This window comes from Entelurus aequoreus, linkage group LG09, assembly GCF_033978785.1.
Source record: "Entelurus aequoreus isolate RoL-2023_Sb linkage group LG09, RoL_Eaeq_v1.1, whole genome shotgun sequence".
Lineage (NCBI taxonomy): Eukaryota > Metazoa > Chordata > Actinopteri > Syngnathiformes > Syngnathidae > Entelurus > Entelurus aequoreus.
In genome coordinates this window covers 1711973-1733591 of record NC_084739.1, presented here as the reverse complement: position 1 = coordinate 1733591, position 21619 = coordinate 1711973, and the positions used below count along the sequence as shown (strand labels likewise).

At 35.1% G+C, this 21619-nt stretch overlaps 1 protein-coding gene across 5 annotated transcripts in view; it reads left to right on the top strand.

The window, feature by feature from the left end:
- LOC133657056 (cGMP-dependent protein kinase 1) overlaps positions 1 to 21619 on the top strand; it is a 634377-nt gene that overhangs the window by 612566 nt on the left and 192 nt on the right. For all 5 annotated transcript variants that reach the window (XM_062057944.1, XM_062057943.1, XM_062057948.1 and 2 more), the window contains 9 exons: positions 9422 to 9518; positions 9586 to 9725; positions 11876 to 11965; positions 12042 to 12183; positions 16165 to 16328; positions 16426 to 16548; positions 16664 to 16726; positions 20058 to 20124; positions 20581 to 21619. The exon at positions 20581 to 21619 is cut by the window's right edge. In XM_062057944.1, the coding sequence (XP_061913928.1) occupies positions 9422 to 9518; positions 9586 to 9725; positions 11876 to 11965; positions 12042 to 12183; positions 16165 to 16328; positions 16426 to 16548; positions 16664 to 16726; positions 20058 to 20124; positions 20581 to 20679 (985 nt within the window). In that variant the 3' untranslated portion in view covers positions 20680 to 21619. The remainder of the gene's footprint in view (positions 1 to 9421; positions 9519 to 9585; positions 9726 to 11875; positions 11966 to 12041; positions 12184 to 16164; positions 16329 to 16425; positions 16549 to 16663; positions 16727 to 20057; positions 20125 to 20580) is intronic.

The window sequence follows — 21619 nt, the reverse complement described above, 5'->3', positions numbered from 1 at the left end:
AAATAAAAGTAAAAAATAAAATAAAGTCAAAGATCCTCTATAGGATGGGAGTCTTCTGCTCTTTTTGAGGACTCACTGCAAAATAAAATTTAAAAAAAATTAAGTCAAAGATCCTCTATAGGCCAGGAGTGGTCTGCTCTTTTTGAGGACTCACTGCAAAATAAAAAAAAAATAAAAAAAATCAAAGATCCTCTACAGGATGGGAGTCTTCTGCTCTTTTTGAGGACTCACTGCAAAATAAAATAAAAAAACATAAAGTCAAAGATCCTCTATAGGACAGGAGTGGTCTGCTCTTTTTGAGGACTCACTGCAAAATAAAATAAAAAAACATAAAGTCAAAGATCCTCTATAGGACAGGAGTGGTCTGCTCTTTTTGAGGACTCACTGCAAAATAAAATAAAAAATAAAAAAAATAAAAGATCCTCTATAGGATGGGAGTCTTCTGCTCTTTTTGAGGACTCACTGCAAAATAAAATAAAAAAAAATAAAAAATAAAAGATCCTCTATAGGACAGGAGTGGTCTGCTCTTTTTGAGGACTCACTGCAAAATAAAATAAAAAATAAAAAAAATAAAAGATCCTCTATAGGATGGGAGTCTTCTGCTCTTTTTGAGGACTCACTGCAAAATAAAATAAAAAAACATAAAGTCAAAGATCCTCTATAGGACAGGAGTGGTCTGCTCTTTTTGAGGACTCACTGCAAAATAAAATAAAAAATAAAAAAAATAAAAGATCCTCTATAGGATGGGAGTCTTCTGCTCTTTTTGAGGACTCACTGCAAAATAAAAAAAAATAAAAATAATCAAAGATCCTCTGTAGGACGGGAGTCTTCTGCTCTTTTTGAAGACTCACTGCAAAATAAAAGTAAAAAATAAAATAAAGTAAAAGATCCTCTATACGATGGGAGTCTTCTGCTCTTTTTGAGGCTATGGAGTAATAAAGCCACTGCCTGGAAAGGAAAACGTAGCACTTTTTTGTAGAAAAATAATAATAACGCCAATGGTCTTTGACTGGGTGTTAACTAGAGACCCCTGCTTTCATAGGAAACTCTGAGCTTAATAATAATGTTTAATTGGGGCACTTAAATCCCATTTTTTTAAATCAAGTTGTCATTTATTCCCTTTGTTATTAATATAGCTCCTTCTAATGGTCATGTTTGGGTCCTTTCTCAGGGAATAATGCATAAAGGTAAAATTCCAGGCATGTACAGAATTAGAGCGCAGATACAAAGACGCACGAGTTAAGCACAATAATGCGGCGCTCTTCCCCGGCCCCACCCCTAAACTCATGGGGATTGCGTCATTTCTCCGGTATGACTTCATCGACCCACTACAGCAGGGGTCACCAACCTTTTTGGAAGCAAGAGCTACTTCTTGGGTAGTGATTAATGCGAAGGGCTACCAGTTTGATACACACTTAAATAAATTGCCAGAAATAGCCCATTTGCTCAATGTACCTTTAACTCTATGTTATTATTAATAATTAATGATATTTACACTTAATTGAACGGTTTAAAAGAGGAGAAAACACGAAAAAAATGACAATTAAATTTTGAGATATAGTTTATGAGACTTTTGTGATTTAGGGCTATATAAATAAACATTGATTGATTGAATTTCAACTCTTTAAAATTCAAAATTCAACCGAAAAAAAGAAGAGAAAAACTAGCTAATTCGAATCTTTTTGAAAAAATTAAAAAAATAATTTGTGGAACATCATTAGTAATTTTTCCTGATTAAGATTAATTTTAGAATTTTGATGACATGTTTTAAATAGGTTAAAATCCAATCTGCACTTTGTTAGAATATATAACAAATTGGACCAAGCTAGACAAATCATTATTTCTTCTAGATTTTCCAGAAACATTTTTTTAAAAGAAATTCAAAAGACTTTGAAATAAGATTCAAATTTGATTCTACAGATTTTCTAGATTTGCCAGAATAATTTTTTTGAATTTTAATCATAATAAGTTTGAAGAAATATTTCACAAATATTCTTCGTCGAAAAAACAGAAGCTAAAATGAAGAATTAAATTAAAATTAATGTATTATTCTTTACAATAAAAACAAATACATTTACTTGAACATTGATTTAAATTGTCAGGAAAGAAGAGGAAGGAATTTAAAAGGTAAAAAGGTATATGTGTTTAAAAATCCTAAAACCATTTTTAAGGTTGTATTTTTTCTCTAAAATTGTCTTTCTGAAAGTTATAAGAAGCAAAGTAAAAAAATTAATGAATTTATTTAAACAAGTGAAGACCAAGTCTTTAAAATATTTTCTTGGATTTTCAAATTCTATTTGAGTTTTGTCTCTCTTAGAATTAAAAATGTCGGGCAAAGCGAGACCAGCTTGCTAGTAAATAAATACAATTTAAAAAATAGAGGCAGCTCACTGGTAAGTGCTGCTATTTGAGCTATTTTTAGAACAGGCTAGGGGGCTACTCATCTGGTCCTTACGGGCTACCTGGTGCCCGCGGGCACCGCGTTGGTGACCCCTGCTCTACAGTTTTATCACCCGCTGATGCACCGTGCAACCGCAGAGGAACACTTCCAACACACTGCCGTCATTAGCGAGTACTGTTCTATCTGCAGGTAAAACATACCAACACGTCTCTAGGAGGTATAGTCTCATATCCTGTAGGCTGAAGTGTGGCCGACTTAAAGGCCGGGATGTCTTCAGCATGATGGATGCAGAACACTTCCATGTCAAGGTCGTACGTTTGATCTACTTAACCTCTAGACCAGGGGTCACCAACGCGGTGCCCGCGGGCACCAGGTAGCCCGTAAGGACCAGATGAGTAGCCCGCTGGCCTGTTCTAAAAATAGCTCAAATAGCAGCACTTACCAGTGAGCTGCCTCTATTTTTTAAATTGTATTTATTTACTAGCAAGCTGGTCTCGCTTTGCCCGACATTTTTAATTCTAAGAGAGACAAAACTCAAATAGAATTTGAAAATCCAAGAAAATATTTTAAAGACTTGGTCTTCACTTGTTTAAATAAATGCATTATTTTTTTTACTTTGCTTCTTATAACTTTCAGAAAGACAATTTTAGGGAAAAAATACAACCTTAAAAATGATTTTAGGATTTTTAAACACATATACCTGTTTACCTTTTAAATTCCTTCCTCTTCTTTCCTGACAATTTAAATCAATGTTCAAGTAAATGTATTTTTTTATTGTAAAGAATAATAAATACATTTTAATTTAATTCTTAATTTTAGCTTCTGTTTTTTCGACGAAGAATATTTGTGAAATATTTCTTCAAACTTATTATGATTAAAATTCAAAAAAAATATTCTGGCAAATCTAGAAAATCTGTAGAATAAAATTTGAATCTTATTTCAAAGTCTTTTGAATTTCTTTTAAAATTTTTGTTCTGGAAAATCTAGAAGAAATAATGATTTGTCTTTGTTAGAAATATAGCTTGGTCCAATTTGTTATATATTCTAACGAAGTGCAGATTGGATTTTAACCTATTTAAAACATGTCATCAAAATTCTATAATTAATCTTAATCAGGAAAAATTACTAATGATGTTCCATAAATTATTTTTTTATTTTTTCAAAAACATTCAAATTAGCTAGTTTTTCTCTTCTTTTTTTTCGGTAGAATTTTGAATTTTAAAGAGTCGAAATTGAAGATAAACTATGTTTCAAAATTTAATTGTCATTTTTGTTCGTGTTTTCTCCTCTTTTAAACCGTTCAATTAAGTGTAAATATCATTAATTATTAATAATAACATAGAGTTAAAGGTAAATTGAGCAAATTGGCTATTTCTGGCAATTTATTGAAGTGTGTATCAAACTGGTAGCCCTTCGCATTAATCAGTACCCAAGAAGTAGCTCTTGCTTTCAAAAAGGTTGGTGACCCCTGGTCTAGAGGCTTAGTGGCCACATGCGTTTCCAAAATTGTGTACACTACTGAATTGGGGTCTTACGGCCACGTACGTGGACACTTACACTGCCCTCTGGTGGTGTCAGAAGAGTATAACATACAATGGAACTTGGGGGGGATAAAAGGGGTAAAAATAAGAATTAGCAAGTCACTAAACATGAAGTACACGTTTGTGTACTTATGGACTAAGTACATCATATCAAAAGATGATTCTTAGTTTTTATTTTAATTAGGCTCCAATAAGCCCAAATAGCAAAGAAAAATACAAAAAAGCATGTAAAAAACAGCTTGGGCCTTAAGAGGTTAAGGTAGATATATTGCTCTAGTCCACTGGTGTCAAACCCAAGGCCCGGGGGGCCAGATTTGGCCCGGCCACGTCATGTAAAGTGGCCCGTCACACCATTCAATGTGGCATATCACGACATTTATCATTTAAAGGCACCCACGACATGATTTAAAGTGGCCTTACCCGTCGTTTAAAATGTAAATAAATAGTGTATTTACCTAGCCATGGATAGCACCGGTATTTTAGTGGTAATACCATTTTTTACACATATTAGCCGCACCGGACAATAAGCCGCAAGAGATTTCATAAATGTTTATTTACATTCCTTAACTGTTTCAAAACGGTGTCTGTCACAGGGCAGTAACACGGCTGATCAAACAAAACAGAAGTCATTGCCATAGACCCGCTAGCATGAATTGATTAACGTGGACTTAAAACAAGTTGAAAAACTTATTCAGGTGTTACCATTTAGTGGTCAATTGTACAGAATATGTACTGTACTGTGCAATCTAAAGTGTCAATCAATCAAAAATCCATTGTGGATCTAACATAATAGTGTGAAAGTCCAGTCCATAGTGGATCTAACATAATAGTGAGAGTCCAGTCCATAGTGGATCTAACATAATAGTGTGAGAGTCCAGTCCATAGTGGATCTAACATAATAGTGTGAAAGTCCAGTCCATAGTGGATCTAACATAATAGTGAGAGTCCAGTCCATAGTGGATCTAACATAATAGTGTGAGAGTCCAGTCCATAGTGGATCTAACATAATAGTGAGAGTCCAGTCCGTAGTGGATCTAACATAATAGTGTGAGAGTCCAGTCCATAGTGGATCTAACATAATAGTGTGAGAGTCCAGTCCATAGTGGATCTAACATAGTGTGAGAGTCCAGTCCATAGTGGATCTAGCATAATAGTGTTAGAGTCCAGTCCATAGTGGATCTAACATAATAGTGTGAGAGTCCAGTCCATAGTGGATCTAACATAATAGTGTGAGTCCAGTCCATAGTGGATCTAACATAATAGTGAGAGTCCAGTCCATAGTGCATCTAACATAATAGTGTGAGAGTCCAGTCCATAGTGGATCTAACATAATAGTGTGAGAGTCCAGTCCATAGTGGATCTAACATAATAGTGAGAGTCCAGTCCATAGTGGATCTAACATAATAGTGAGAGTCCAGTCCATAGTGGATCTAACATAATAGTGAGAGTCCAGTCCATAGTGGATCTAACATAATAGTGAGAGTCCAGTCCATAGTGGATCTAACATAATAGTGTGAGAGTCCAGTCCATAGTGGATCTAACATAATAGTGTGAGAGTCCAGTCCATAGTGGATCTAACATAATAGTGTGAGAGTCCAGTCCATAGTGGATCTAACATAATAGTGAGAGTCCAGTCCATAGTGGATCTAACATAATAGTGAGAGTCCAGTCCATAGTGGATCTAACATAATAGTGAGAGTCCAGTCCATAGTGGATCTAACATAATAGTGAGAGTCCAGTCCATAGTGGATCCAACATAATAGTGAGAGTCCAGTCCATAGTGGATCTAACATAATAGTGTGAGAGTCCAGTCCATAGTGGATCTAACATAATAGTGTGAGAGTCCAGTCCATAGTGGATCTAACATAATAGTGTGAGAGTCCAGTCCAGTCCAGTTTTACCATAAATTGATTAACGTGGACCGACTTAAACAAGTTGAAAAACTGATTGGGGTGTTACCATTTAGTGGTCAATTGTATGGAATAAGTACTCTACTGTGCAATCTACTAATAAAAGTTCCAATCAATCAATCAATCACTGGTGTCAAACCCAAGGCCCCAGGGGGGCCAGATCTCCACGTCATTTAAAGTGGCCCGTCACACCATTCAATGTGGCATACCACTACATTTTATCATTTGAAAGCACCCGCCACATGATTTAAGGTGGCCTTCCACGTCGTTTAAAATTGTAATAAATAGCGTATTTACCTAGCCATGGATAGCACCGGTATTTTAGTGGTAATAAATATTTTTCCACATGTTAGCCGCACCGGACTATAAGCCACACAGATATATACCAGTCTTAGAGATTTTGTAAATGTTAATTAACAAACCTCAACTGTTTCCAAACTGTGTCTGTCACAGGGCAGTAAAACGGCTGATCAAACAAAACAGAAGTCATTGTCATAGACTGTCAGGTTGAAACACTGATGACATCTATTAAACAGACAAGAAGCAAGGAACCATGCAGAGACAGAGTTCAATTTAGCTCATGAGGAGAACGCATGGAGCTGCACACTTAGTCACAGTCTCGCCCTACGCTCTAAGATTCAGCTCCGGCGTCCCTCTATTTATTCAGGAGTTCCCTAGTCAACATCACTGAGGCCGCCTCTAAAAGGAGTGGTCACACATATCATGCAAAGCAGGTCCAGTACGCACAATACGTGACGGAATGTGCTGGGGGGGTCTTGTGATTTCGCCTTGTCTCCGCTTCGTCTGCGTGCTGTCGTCTCATCTTCGTTGAGGTCCTTGAAGTCCTTGGCTGTTAGCGGGGCTAAAACAAAGATAACATCTGCGGCTGAGGCCACCACTCAGACAAGAAGTTTTGTCCTTGCACAGATTTAAAGGCTGGACAATCAGTACTTTGACCTACGATTTCAGAGCAAGTTATCCATCAATCTGTAAAACATATAATAATAAACTAAAGAGGCTATTATAGGTTTATATTTATCATTTATTATATTTATAATACATATTTACTGTTATATGTGGCCCTCTGAGGGCAGCCATAATTCCTACATGGCTCTCAATAAAAAAATAGTTTGACACATGATGTAACAAAACCCTAACCCTAACCCTAACCCTAACCCTAACCCTAACCCCTAACCCTAACCCCTAACCCTAACCTTTACCATGAATTGATTTACGTGGACCCCAAGTTGAAAATTTTACCATTTAGTGCAGTGGTCCCCAACCACCGGGCCGCGGCCCGGTACCGGTCTGCGGACCGATAGGTACCGGGGCGCACAAGAAATTAAAAAAAATAAAACATAAAAAAAAAGGTTTTTTTTTTTATTTTAATTTTTTTTTTTTTTTTTATGAAATCAACATAAAAAACACAATATATACATTATATATCAATATAGATCAATACAGTCTGCAGGGATACAGTCCGTAAGCACACATGATTGTATTTAATTATGTAGACCACCGGTCCGTGGGACAAATTTTCAAGCGTTGACCGGTCCGCAGCTACAAAAAGGTTGGGGACCACTGATTTAGTGGTCAATTGTACGGAATATGTACTGTACTGTGCAATCTACTAATAAAAGTTGCAATCAATCAATCGATCTAGTCTATGTGGATCTGTTGACTGGTATCATATTTAGTGGACATCCTGTATTAGACGCTAAGAATGCACTTTTTAAACCAAGCCTTGGTTTGAGATGCATTGATGGGCTTCCAGACGTCTCCTGTTCTCAGCTGGAAGATGTTTGGTCCATGGCAGGGAGGGATTTGTGTCAACATTAAGACAAATGTTGCAGCTTTAATGGGCTTTAATGGTTTTCTCACAGGACAATGCTGCCCTCTGCTGGCCAAACATAAGACGACACCCAATCGGATGTTATTAGGCTTGGCCTTGAACAACTAAATATCTGACACTTAATGCAAAAACTAAATGTTTCAGACTTAGACCTTTAATCTTTTTGTATATACTATTAATAAAAGTGTCCGTCTTATTTACCTCACCAAAATAGTATTTAAAAAAAAAAAATTATTCATTTTTTTGTCATAAAGAAATACAATCATGTGTGCTTACGGACTGTATCCCTGCAGACTGTATTGATCCCTGCAGACTGTATTGATCCATGCAGACTGTATTGGTCTATATTGATATATATAATGTATGTATTGTGTTTTTTATGTTCATTTCATAAAAAATTAATATTTTTATTTTTTATTTTATTTCTTGTGCGGCCCGGTACCAATCGGTCCACGGACCAGTACCAGGCCGTGGCCTGGTGGTTGGGGAGCACTGCTCTATAGGACGGGAGTGTTCTGCTCTTTTTGAGGACTCACTGCAAAACAAAAGTAAAAAAAAAAAAAAAGTCAAAGATCCTTTATAGGATGGGCGTGTTCTGCTCTTTTTGAGAACTAACTGCAAAATAAAGTAAAACATAAATTCAAAGATCCTCTATAGAAATGGAGTGTTCTGCTCTTTTTGAGGACTCACTGCGGAATAAAACTTCAAAAAAAATAAAGTCAAAGATCCTCTATAGGACGGGAGTTTTCTGCTCTTTTTGAGGATTAACCGCGAAAAAAAGTAAAAAAATAAAGTCAAAGATCATCTATAGCACGGGAGTGTTCTGCTCTTTTTTAGGACTCATTGCGGAAAAAAAGGTTAAAAAAAAAAGTCAAAGATCCTCTATAGGACGGGAGTGTACTGCTCTTTTTGAGAACTAACTGCAAAATAAAGTAAAAAATGAAGTCAAAGATCCTCTATAGAAAGGGAGTGTTCTGCTATTTTTGAAGACTCACTGCGGAATAAAACTTTTAAAAAATAAAGTCAAAGATCCTCTATATGACGGGAGTGTTCTGCTCTTTTTGAGGACTCACTGCAAAATAAAAGTTAAAAAAAATAAAGTCAAAGATCCTCTATGGGACGGGAGTGTTTTGCACTTTTTGAGGACTCACTGCAAAATAAAGTAAAAAATAAAGTAAAAGATCCTCTATAGGACGGGAGTCTTATGCTCTTTTTGAGGACTCACTGCGGAAAAAAATTGCTATTTTTGTATTTTTGGTCCAATATGTCTCTTTCAACGTTTTGTGTTGCTGACCCCGCAGTTATGCAAATATCACGTGTAAATAAATCTTCACCAGACAGTAACCTCACACAAAGTACAAGACCGGCTGTTACCGGACTCCTTTTCCCCCTTTATCTCCATAAAAGCTGTCCCATGTGACCCACGGCGACGTGCGCTAAGCCCGCTGATCCGCGTCCCGACCTGATGAAACTGGATGGGGATCAAACAATAACGTGCGGGGGATAAGATAAGAGCTGGCGTGGAAACTATCTTGTCTTTAAGAGCGTCGTGCCACAGATGTCCTCGTCCTCTAAGGGGGGATAAAGCCGAGGACACAGGCAGGTGTTCTGCATCCTTGAGGACACCCTTGACGGATTACAAGTAATCCTGGGAGATGAAAACACATGAAGTCCATGCGCAAGATTATGTTCTTCTCTGTACTCTCACCAACCTCAGGTATGAGGCCGAGAACGCCTTCTTCTTCAACCTCAACCTGGCGGACTTCAACATCATCGACACTCTGGGGGTGGGCGGATTCGGACGCGTGGAGCTGGTAAGTACGCCCGTGCTCGTCGGTCGCCAAAAAACCCGGCTGACCGCCAACGCCCCGGGGTCTTCAGGTGCAGCTCAAGAGCGACGAGAACAAAACCTACGCCATGAAGATCCTCAAGAAGCGGCACATCGTGGACACCCGGCAGCAGGAGCACATCCGCTCGGAGAAGCTCATCATGCAGGAGGCCCACTCGGATTTCATCGTCAGGTATCTTGTCTTGTTACCAACAAACATGGGGCCCGAACACACCAGCCAAGCTGATCTACTAGGGTCATGAGCAGAGGACTGCCTCTCTTACTTAGGCAAAATAAGGAGCGCAATTTATTTAGCGTATTGTCTTCGTGAATATGCATCAGAAGGCCCACAATACTCGGAGGACGAAAAGCCGATATCAACGTGATTTACCAAGGCTGATCACTGTTCTGCGGGCGCTATTTTATTATTAGGGTCCGCATGTACCCTGTATAAAGGACTCCCACAGGGAGTCCTTTGTACAGGTTACAAAGGAACCTATTGTTATTGTAATGTTTATTATTATTAGGGTCCGCATGTACACTGTACAAAGGATTCCCACAGGGAGTGGCGGGATAGCTCGGTTGGTAGAGCGGCCGTGCCAGCAACTTGAGGGTTGCAGGTTCGATCCCCGCCTCCGCCATCCTAGTCACTGCCGTTGTGTCCTTGGGCAAGACACTTTACCCACCTGCTCCCAGTGCCACCCACACTGGTTTGAATGTAACTTAGATATTGGGTTTCACTATGTAAAGCGCTTTGAGTCACTTGAGAAAAAGCGCTATATAAATGTAATTCACTTCACTTCACTTCACTTTGTACAGGTTACAAAGGAACCTATTGTTATTGTAATGTTTATTATTATTAGGGTCCGCATGTACCCTGTACAAAGGAACCTATTGTTATTGTAATGTTTATTATTATTAGGGTCCGCATGTACCCTGTATAAAGGACTCCCACAGGGAGTCCTTTGTACAGGTTACAAAGGAACCTATTGTTATTGTAATGTTTATTATTATTAGGGTCCGCATGTACCTTGTATAAAGGAACCTATTGTTATTGTAATGTTTATTATTATTAGGGTCCGCATGTACCTTGTATAAAGGAACCTATTGTTATTGTAATGTTTATTATTATTAGGGTCCGCATGTGTGACAGCACACTTTATTAAAAAAAACCTAACCCCAAAAATCAAAACTGCTCTCTAGCGCCCCCTAGGAAGTAAATTGCCTCTAACTCCCTAGGAATGTCGTAGAGACATGAAACAAAAACCCTCTATGTAGGGCTCACTTAGACCTACCTTTCATAATTGAACATCCTCGGGTAAAAATCAACAGGAAGTTGGCAAATCCCCCTTCAAGGTTTCATGAGGGGTTTTCCTCAATCCTCAGGAGAGGATTGAGGAAAACCCCCCATGAAACAGGCCTGTAGAGATGAAATAGTCTTGTGATTTTTTTCCCACACATACATATTACGCCCTACCACGGTATCGAGCACTATCTTTTGGATAATCTAATTAAGACATATATATATATATATATATATATATATATATATATATATATATATATATATATATATATATATATATATATATATATATATATATATATATATATATATATATATATATATATATATATATATATATATATATATATGTTGCTATATAATGTTGCTATATCCTAATACCTAATGAGAACAGCAGCGTCCTCGGAACTAATGCAGAGTGTCCACCAGAGGGCGCTGGTTCTCAAGAGAATGTAACTTAAACTGTCCTAACATCTATTTTTTTAAGCTTGATTTCAGATATTTAATATGTCTCACTCATTCTTAAAGTTTTAGATTAGTTTTCAGAAAATTAAACAGTAGATGCGAGTATGATATATGAACTTTATTACTGACAATAAGCAAAATAACATGCCAACAGGAGCTGAAATGCCATATTATTTTTCTTATTTCAGAAAATAGACGTCCGAATTTAGTTCAAAATGCAAATAAGACGGCCTTTTCAGTCCCCAGTTGCTAAGTTTAATCGTAGAATCAGCGCTCTATTAATCAGTTGTGAACATCCTCAGGATTGATTGGACTGACTCAGATCAGCTGTTCTGGAACCCAGTACTTAGACTTCGGGTTTAGACTCAGAGTTTGTTGAACTTCCTACCCGGAATAACCCCCAGGTTTTTAGCTTTTTTTTTAAAACCATGGCCTACGAAACACTGTACATGATATATGTTTTTGGCGGTTGTACAAATGTGCTGAGAGAACACAACCTGGGCCTTAAGTCCATCAAGGCATTGCAAACATCGTATTGAGACCTGGGACCTCACCCCGTGTCTTGTTTGCAGACTGTACAGAACGTTCAAGGACAGCAAGTACCTATACATGCTGATGGAAGCCTGCCTGGGTGGAGAGCTGTGGACCATCCTTCGAGACCGGTACGCTCAAAGGTGCTCCGTACACTTCAATTATCCAGTGGAAAATAAAAAGTTACGTGTCTAAACATGTTTACAGAGGCTCTTTTGAGGACTCGACCACCAGGTTTTATACCGGCTGCGTGGTGGAGGCCTTCGCATACCTGCATTCCAAAGGCATCATCTACAGAGACCTCAAACCTGAGAACCTTATACTGGATCACAGGGGCTATGCCAAACTGGTAAGACCTCATCTTGAGTGTGTTTCTTATCAGGGCTGGGCGTGGCCATCTAAATATCGAGGCCAAGGTGGGTATTGGTATCAGATCGATACTAGCAGGATAAGATCGATACTTTTGCCCCTCTCTTCCCTGTTCTACTGACTACTGACGTGAATGTAGCTAGATTCTCCAGCTAAAAATCATCCATTTATTAATATTCCGCCCAAAAATTCTGGCGTGCTCCACAGCCCACAGTTTTTATCTGATCAGAACCGTTTAAGTATCAAAATGTTTGGCTTGACTGGAATTCGTGAACTCCAAAAAAATATAAAAGAATACCTACAATCCCCGGGTTTCTGGGTCATTTTTACCATTGAAAATGAATGGGCCATTTTTCGAAATTGCACAGTTCCCACATTTCTCAACCGATTCGAACCATTCCACCATCCACACACTCCACTCACCTTGGACCATCAAACTACCATTTTTAACGTTCAAAAAAAGTCCAGGAATTCGCAGAATTCTCGGTTTTCGGGGTCATTTTTTACCATTGAAAATGAATGGGCCATTTTTCGAAATTGCACAATTCCCACATTTCTCAACCGATTCGAACCGTTCAACCATCCACACACTCCACTCACCTTGGACCATCAAACTACCATTTTTAACGTTCAAAAAAACTCCAGGAATTCGCAGAATTATCGGTTTTCCGGTCATTTTTACCATTGAAAATTAATGGGCCATTTTTCGAAATTGCACAATTCCCACATTTCTCAACCGATTTGAACCGTTCCACCATCCACACACTCCACTCACCTTGGACCATCAAACTACCATTTTGCAAGTTCAAAAAATTCCAGGAATTCCCAGAATTCCCGGTTTTCGGGGTAATTTTTACCATTGAAAATGAATGGGCCATTTTTCGAACTTGCACAATTCCCACATTTCTCAACCGATTCGAACCGTTCAACTATCCACACACTCCACTCACCTTGGACCATCAAACTACCATTTTGCAAGTTCAAAAAAATTCCAGAAATTCCCAGAAATCCCGGTTTTCGGGGTCATTTTTACCATTGAAAATGAATGGGCCATTTTTCGAACTTGCACAATTCCCACATTTCTCAACCGATTCGAACCGTTCAACCATCCACACACTCCACTCACCTTGGACCATCAAACTACCATTTTTAACGTTCAAAAGAAGTCCAGGAATTTTCAGAATTCTCGGTTTTCCGGGTCATTTTTACCATTGAAAATGAATGGGCCATTTTTCGAAATTGCACAATTCCCACATTTCTCAACCGATTCGAACCGTTCCACCATCCACACACTCCACTCACCTTAAACCATCAAACTACCATTTTTAACTTTCAAAAAAAGTCCATGAATTCGCAGAATTCTCGGTTTTCCGGGTCATTTTTACCATTGAAAATGAATGGGCCATTTTTCGAACTTGCACAATTCCCACATTTCTCAACCGATTTGAACCGTTCCACCATCCACACACTCCACTCACCTTGGACCATCAAACCATCATTTTCCAAGTCAAAAAAAATTCCAGGAATTCCCGGTTTTTGGGATAATTTTTACCATTGAAAATGAATGGGCCATTTTTCGAACTTGCACAATTCCCACATTTCTCAATCGATTCGAACCATTCCACCGTCCACACACTCCAATCACCTTGGACCATCAAACTACCATTTTCCAAGTAAAAAAAAAAATCCTGGAATTCCAGGTTTTCCAAAGCCCTATTTTGACCTTTTCCTGGAAATTTTTCACAGTCGATATTTTTCAACTGTTTTTGACCACACCACCTTCAAAATATTCTCCTTAGTTGGGATAACAACAAATGTATATTTTCTTTGTACAAATTCCTGCTTTTCCTGAATTTCCAGGATTTCCGAAATATTCCAATTGTTACTAGGTCAACATTTTTCAACTTTATGGAAAATTTACAACACCAACCCATTCATATCATCTAGGACAGATGTGGTATTATCTATATTTTCCAAAATTCACGGTTTTCCCAAAATTCTCAAATTTCTAGGAAATTCCCATTCAAATGAATGGACGTATTCATAGTTCTACAATGCCCTAAATACTCACAATTGTACGCCATTATTTTTACCCAAATTCGACATTTCAACCATCCACCCACACTACTCTGTCCACATATCAAACACAAAATTCCCGGTTGTTCCAGAATTTCCAGGGGGAAATATACAATCTACTGCATATCCCACTTTTCTCATCCGATTCGAACCGTTCCAACATCCACACACTCCAGGTTCCGAAAATTTCCTAATTACCCGTAATTACCAGGAATTTCCCCTCATTGAAAATGAATGGGCAGTATACAAACCTCTCCATATCGCACATTTCTCACCCGATTTGAACCGTTCCAACATCCACTAACTCCACTCATCCAGGATATTCAAGCATTTCAGTTCCGCTCATACTTATTGGTTCGGCTGCTTTCGCACATTCTAGTTATTTTTGTTGTTTTGTTTATATTTTAATATTTATATTTTTGTTACCTTATTTGCTTTTCTGTTATTTCATAATTGTGAATTTTGTCAAACAATTGTGTGTAGTAATATGTAAAAAGGTAATTATTTTTATTTATTTATACTATTACATTTGTTTAGATTGTTGTATTTAGTTACAAGATAAACTCAATATTTTTATTTTGTTCTCAAAATTATAATAATCTCCATCTACCTAGAAGCAATCATTCAATGATGATGATATTTCAAGTCAAAAGTATATTTTTAAAATAAATTGCATCATTTTGACACATTGTGAGAAAAAATAAATAGGTAAAATAAATAATGACTGAAAAAAATAAATTTTGTCAACTTCAGAAAGAAAATCCACGTGGAAAAAAACACATGATTATAAAAACAAATTTGGACAATATTTTGAGGGGATGTAAATAAACAAAAATATCAAATTTATAGTTAATTTTTTAAAATTATTTTAATCATTTTGATAACTTTGGGGAAAAAAAGTTCCCAAGTTGATGTTATACTTATTCTTACTTGTACTGTATTGCATTTCCTTTAGATTACTATTTTTGTCCATGTTATTTGTTTTTATTGTAGTTTATTTTATTTTGGGGGTTTTTTGACCAAATTTTTTGTATCACTTTTTATTTAGGTGTTTTTTAAATTTTGTTCTCGAAATTATAATCATCTCAATCTACCTATAAGCAATCATTCAATGATGATGATATTTCAAGTCAAAAGTATATTTTTAAAATAAATTGCATCATTTTGACACGTTGTGAAAAAAAAAAATCGGTCAAATAAATAATGACTGAAAAAAATAAATGTTGTCAACTTCAGAAAGAAAATCCACGAGGAAAAAAACACATGATTATAAAAACAAATTTGGACAATATTTTGAGGGGATGTAAATAAACAAATATATCAAATTTATAGTTAATTTTTTAAAATTATTTTAATCATTTTGATAACTTTGGGGAAAAAAAGTTCCCAAGTTGATGTTATACTTATTCTTACTCGAACAGTATTGCATTTCCTTTAGATTACTATTTTTTTTTCCCATGTTATTTGTTTTTATTGTAGTTTATTTTGTTTTGGGTTTTTTTTTGACCAAATTTTTTGTATCACTTTTTATTTAGGTGTTTTTTTTCTAGATGTAATTGTTGTTTTTGTTAGTTTCGATGCCTTTAATTTGTTTTCATTATTCCGTACAGCTCTATGGTCCACTTGTTTTTTTCCATAGTAATCTACAAATAAAGTTGGATTGGATGGAAAAAAAAAAAAAGATAAGTAACTCTAACAAAAAATAAATGAATAAAATGTATAAAACACACATTACATTTTACGATTTTTTAAAAAATAAAATGCTTAGGTCAAAATGAAATAACACAAAATTGTAAAAAAAATAAATTAAAAGAAAGGTTAAATATAATAATAATAAAAATAAAAATAAATCTTAGTCTGACTTTAGTGTCTTCGTTCCCATCAGGTGGACTTTGGTTTCGCCAAGAAGATTGGTTTTGGCAAGAAAACGTGGACTTTCTGTGGCACTCCTGAGTACGTAGCGCCAGAGATCATCCTGAACAAAGGCCACGACATCTCTGCAGACTACTGGTCGCTGGGAATCCTCATGTTCGAGCTCCTAACTGGCAGGTACAAACATCGCCCGTGTCATGCTCCATTCTACATCATTCTTCATCCAATGTTACACGTCTGCTTGTATTACGCTAACATTTTGTCCATTACGCAGCCCTCCCTTCTCTGGCCCCGATCCAATGAAGACCTACAACATCATCCTGAGAGGCATCGACATGATCGAGTTCCCAAAGAAAATTACCAAAAATGCTGCCAACCTAATCAAAAAGCTATGCAGGTGATTTTTATTTTATTAATTATTTGTAATTTTTTTTAATTTTAATTTTTTTTGTCTTTTTAACTCTGCATTCATCTCACTGGTCCGACAGCTCACTAATTAAATGTGTTTGCAGGGATAATCCTTCTGAACGACTGGGAAACTTGAAAAATGGTGTCAAAGACATCCAAAAGCACAAGTAAGCATTAATCAGTATTCTCGTAATAAGAGGAAATGAAAAAAAGAAAGAAAAAAATATGTACAGCTTTGAAAAAATAAAGTAGAAAAACACATTTTGAAAACTTTTTTTTAATTATTTTTTTTACAAAATTTAGAAGAAAGAAAAAATACAAAAACAGTAATAAAAAAAAAAATAAGACAAATATTTTTTTCCAATTAAAAAAAAATTAGGAATATAGTATACAAATATATCCAAAAATTAAAGTATACAGTTTGAAAATAAATAATTTTGATAAAGTTGGGAAACATTTTAATGAACAAAAATAAGGAATAAATTGTCAGGTTCAAACACCAAACTATCTTATTACACAAGACAAGAAGCAAGGAATCACGCAGAGACAGAGTTCAATTTAGCTCAATGAGGAGAAACGTTTGGGGCTGCACACTCAGTTACAGTCTCCCACCACGCTCTAAGGTACAGCCCCACGCGCTCCTCTATTTATTCAAGAGTTCCATAGTTAACATCACTGAGGCTGCCGCTAAAAGGAGTGGTCACACATATCATGCAAAGCAGCTCCAGTACGCACAATATGTGACGGAATGTGCTGGGGGCTTTGTGATGCCCTTGTCTCTGCTTCGTCTGCGTGCTGTCGTCTTATCTTCGTTGAGGTACTTGAAGTCCTTGGCTGTTAGCGGGCTAAGACAAAGAAAACATCTGCGGCGAGACCACCCCTCATATGCCGTGGAATATAACAAGTTTTGTGCCCTTGCACGAAGCACAAAAGAGCACAATAGATAATAACTATAGCAACGGCCTTTAAGCATAAGAGTTGTGTGATAACGTATATATAATTATTCTAACATGAATACATTCGCTTGCTGAAAAAAATATAATTTTGATACAATTTAAAAAAAAATAATAATAATACAAAATAAGAAAATACAAAAATTATAATTTTGATAAATATTGACTTTTTTTTTAATACAAAAACAAATGAATGTATACAGTATCCAAATAAATACATACAATTTGAAATTAATATTGGTTTAGAAAATGAATAATTTTCCTTAACTTTGAGAAGATTTAAAAAATATATAATTTTGTTACAATTTAAAAAACATAAATAATACGAAATAAGAAAATACAAAAATTATAATTTTGATAAATATTGTCTTATTTTTGTTAAATACAAAAATAAATGAATGTCTACAGTATACAAATAAATACATACAATTTGAAAATAATATTAGATTAGAAAATAAACAGTTTTCCTTAACTTTGAGAAGAATAAAAAAATATATAATTTTGATACAATTAAAAAAAAAACATAAATAATACAAAATAAGAAAATACAAAAATTATAATTTTGATAAATATTGTTGGTTTTTTTTAAATACAAAAATAAATGAATGTTTACAGTATACAAATAAATACATACAATTTCAAAATAATATTGGATTAGAAAATAAATAGTGTTCCTTAACTTTGAGAAGAATAAAAACATATATAATTTTGATACAATTTAAAAAACATAACTAATACGATATAAGAAAATACAAAAAATATAATTGTGATAAATGTTGTTTGTTTGTTTTTAATACAAAAATAAAAGAATGTATACAGTATACAAATAAATACATACAATTTGAAAATAATATGGGATTAGAAAATAAATAGTGTTCCTTAACTTTGAGAAGAATAAAAACATATTTAACTTTGATACAATTTAAAAAACATAAATAATACGATATAAGAAAATACAAAAATTATAATTTTGATAAATATTGTTTGTTTTTTTTAAATACAAAAATAAATTAATGTATACAGTATACAAATAAATACATACAATTAGAAAATAATATTGGATTAGAAAATAGATAGCTTTCCTTAACTTTGAGAAGAATAAAAAAATATATAATTTTGATACAATTTAAAAACATAATTAATACGATATAAGAAAATACAAAAATTGTAATTGTGATAAATGTTGTTTGTTTGCTTTTAATACAACAATAAATGAATGTATACAGTATACAAATAAATACATAAAATTTGAAAATAATATGGGATTAGAAAATAAATAGTATTCCTTAACTTTGAGAAGAATAAAAACATATTTAATTTTGATACAATTTAAAAAACATAAATAATACGATATAAGAAAATGCAAAAATTATAATTTTGATAAATATTGTTGGGTTTTTTTAAATACAAAAATAAATGAATGTATACAGTATACAAATAAATACATACAATTAGAAAATAATATTGGATTAGAAAATAAATAGTTTTCCTTAACTTTGAGAAGAATAAAAAAAAGTTAAACAAGAAATACATTCCATTTGAACACAAATGTGGAAATGTATATAATTTTGACACAATTTTCAAAACATAAATAAGAAAAAATATGAACACAATGCAAACAATGTAATTTAAAAGAATAAAAGGCAATTATAATTGTGTTTGTATTAAACAACTTTTGGGGGAAATGACACAAAGAAAAACAAGTTTTTAAAAAAAAAAAGCGAGACTGGAAAATAAAATATGTTGATCACTTTTTAAATAAACCAAAATAAAGTGAAAATACATATGGTTAAATGTTAGACGAAAAAATAAACAATCTGAAAAGACATTTTCAGATTACAAAAAATCAAATAGTTAATATAAAAAAAAGAAAATAAACCTTTATTTCTGGAAAAAATATAATTTTGACAAGTTTTGGCTACAACTTTAATACAGAAAATATTTTTTGGGGAAATCTAAATACTTGTAAATTTGAATGAAATGGACATGCAACCCTTTTAATAATGTTATATGTGTATATGTATATATATATGCATATGTATGGATATGTGCATGTGTGTGGATATATACATATATATAGATACATATCTTCTCTTTTATCTCTTTTTTACTATTTATATTACTAAATTATTGTATATGCACCTTAGACCAGTGGTCCCCAACCTTTTTGTAGTTGCGGACCGGTCAACGCTTGAAAATTTGTCCCAAAAAATTTTTTTATTTATTTATTTTTTTTACATAAATAAATACAATCATGTGTGCTTACGGACTGTATCCCTGCAGACTGTATTGATCTATATTGATATATAATGTATATATTGTGTTTTTTATGTTGATTTCATTTTAAAAAAAAAAATATATATATATATTTTTTTTATTTTTTAAATTTCTTGTGCGGCCCGGTACCAATCGGTCCGCGGTGGTTGGAGACCACTGCCTTAGAGGATCTGCTCCAATTTCGTTGTTCTTTGAACCTGTTCACTGTAATAATGACAATAAAATTATATTCTGTTGTAAACCTCCAAATGCTTTATTTCCCATGTAGGTGGTTTGAGGGCTTTAACTGGGAGGGCTTAAAGAAGGGGACATTGACGCCTCCTATCATCCCCAATGTAAGTATGCCATCCATCCATTTACTACTGCTTGTCCCTTTCGGGGGGGGGGGGGTTGCTGGAGCCTATCTCAGCGGCGGGGTACACCCTGGACAAGTCGCCATGCATCCCGTTTCAACCTGAATTATGTACATCAGTGGTCCCCAATTTGTCCCACGGACCGGGGGCGGGGGGGGGGGAGTTGGGGGGGATTTTTTTTTTTTTTTTTTCATTTTTTTTTTTTCATAAAGAAATACAATCATGTGTGCTTACGGACTGTACACCTGCAGACTGCATTGATCTATATTGACATACACATACACAATATGTATATATAGTGTTTTTATGTTGATTTGAATTAAAAAAAATAAAATAAAAAAAAAAACATTTTTTTTTTTTTTTTTTTTTTTTTTTTTTGGGGACCACTGATGTACATTATTTACTTTATTGGTATTTATTTTGTCTTTTACTCGTCAGGTCACGTCGGCGGTGGACACGAGTAACTTCGACAGCTTCCCGGAGGACAACGAGGACCCTCCCCCCGACGACAACTCCGGTTGGGACGTGGACTTCTGAAGTCCCCCGTCGGACGCGGGGAAACTCTCTATTTCGTCGCTTTTTTCGGACGCCTTGTCGGAAGCAAACGCGGAGACGATACGCAGGCAGAGATTTAGCGTACGGATGACACGCCCTTATTGGGTCACCGATAAATGCCTTTATTTCACTGTGGCTCCTCCCCCTCCCCCCCAACCCCCCAGGATCAAGCATTTATAGCGGGACGGCTGTAGCACATGTTCAAGTGTTGTCTTACGCTCGGCTCAAAGAACGTGCAGGGATACACACATACACACACACACACACACACACACACACACACACGCACGCAGAAAAAAACACGGCGGAGCCAAAATTCCCGTGCGGATGTTTCTTCTTCGCGACTTTTCTTACGTTTTAGGAGTGTAAAAAAATGTGAATTGTGTTGTGGTTGTCATCTGCTGGCTTCCTACGCTCGCTCAACAAGTGCTCTCGACTAACCTGAATGTCGCCTACTGTCGCAAACACATTCTCAACGGGCTGGAATAGTTAGCATTTCAAAATAAAAGCACAAACTCAAGTGCCCTGTTTAGATGGTAAACACACAGCTGACTCATACGTATTGCCATGTTTATCCTTAAATGTTTTATTATTATTATTATTATCATCATTATCATTATTATCATTAGTTTTATTATTATTATTAAATTTAAGGCTGCGTTCACACTTGCAATGTTCACTTTGGTTCAAACTGGCCGCTTTTGCTTTTATTAACATTATCATTATTATTTGTATTATTATTATCATTATTAATATTATCATTGTTATTATCATCATCATTATTATTATTAATATTATCATTATTATAATTATTATTATCATTATCATCATTAGTTGTATTATTATTATGATTATCATTATCATTATTATTATCCATCCATCCATCTTCTTCCGCTTATCCGAGGTCGGGTCGCGGGGGCAG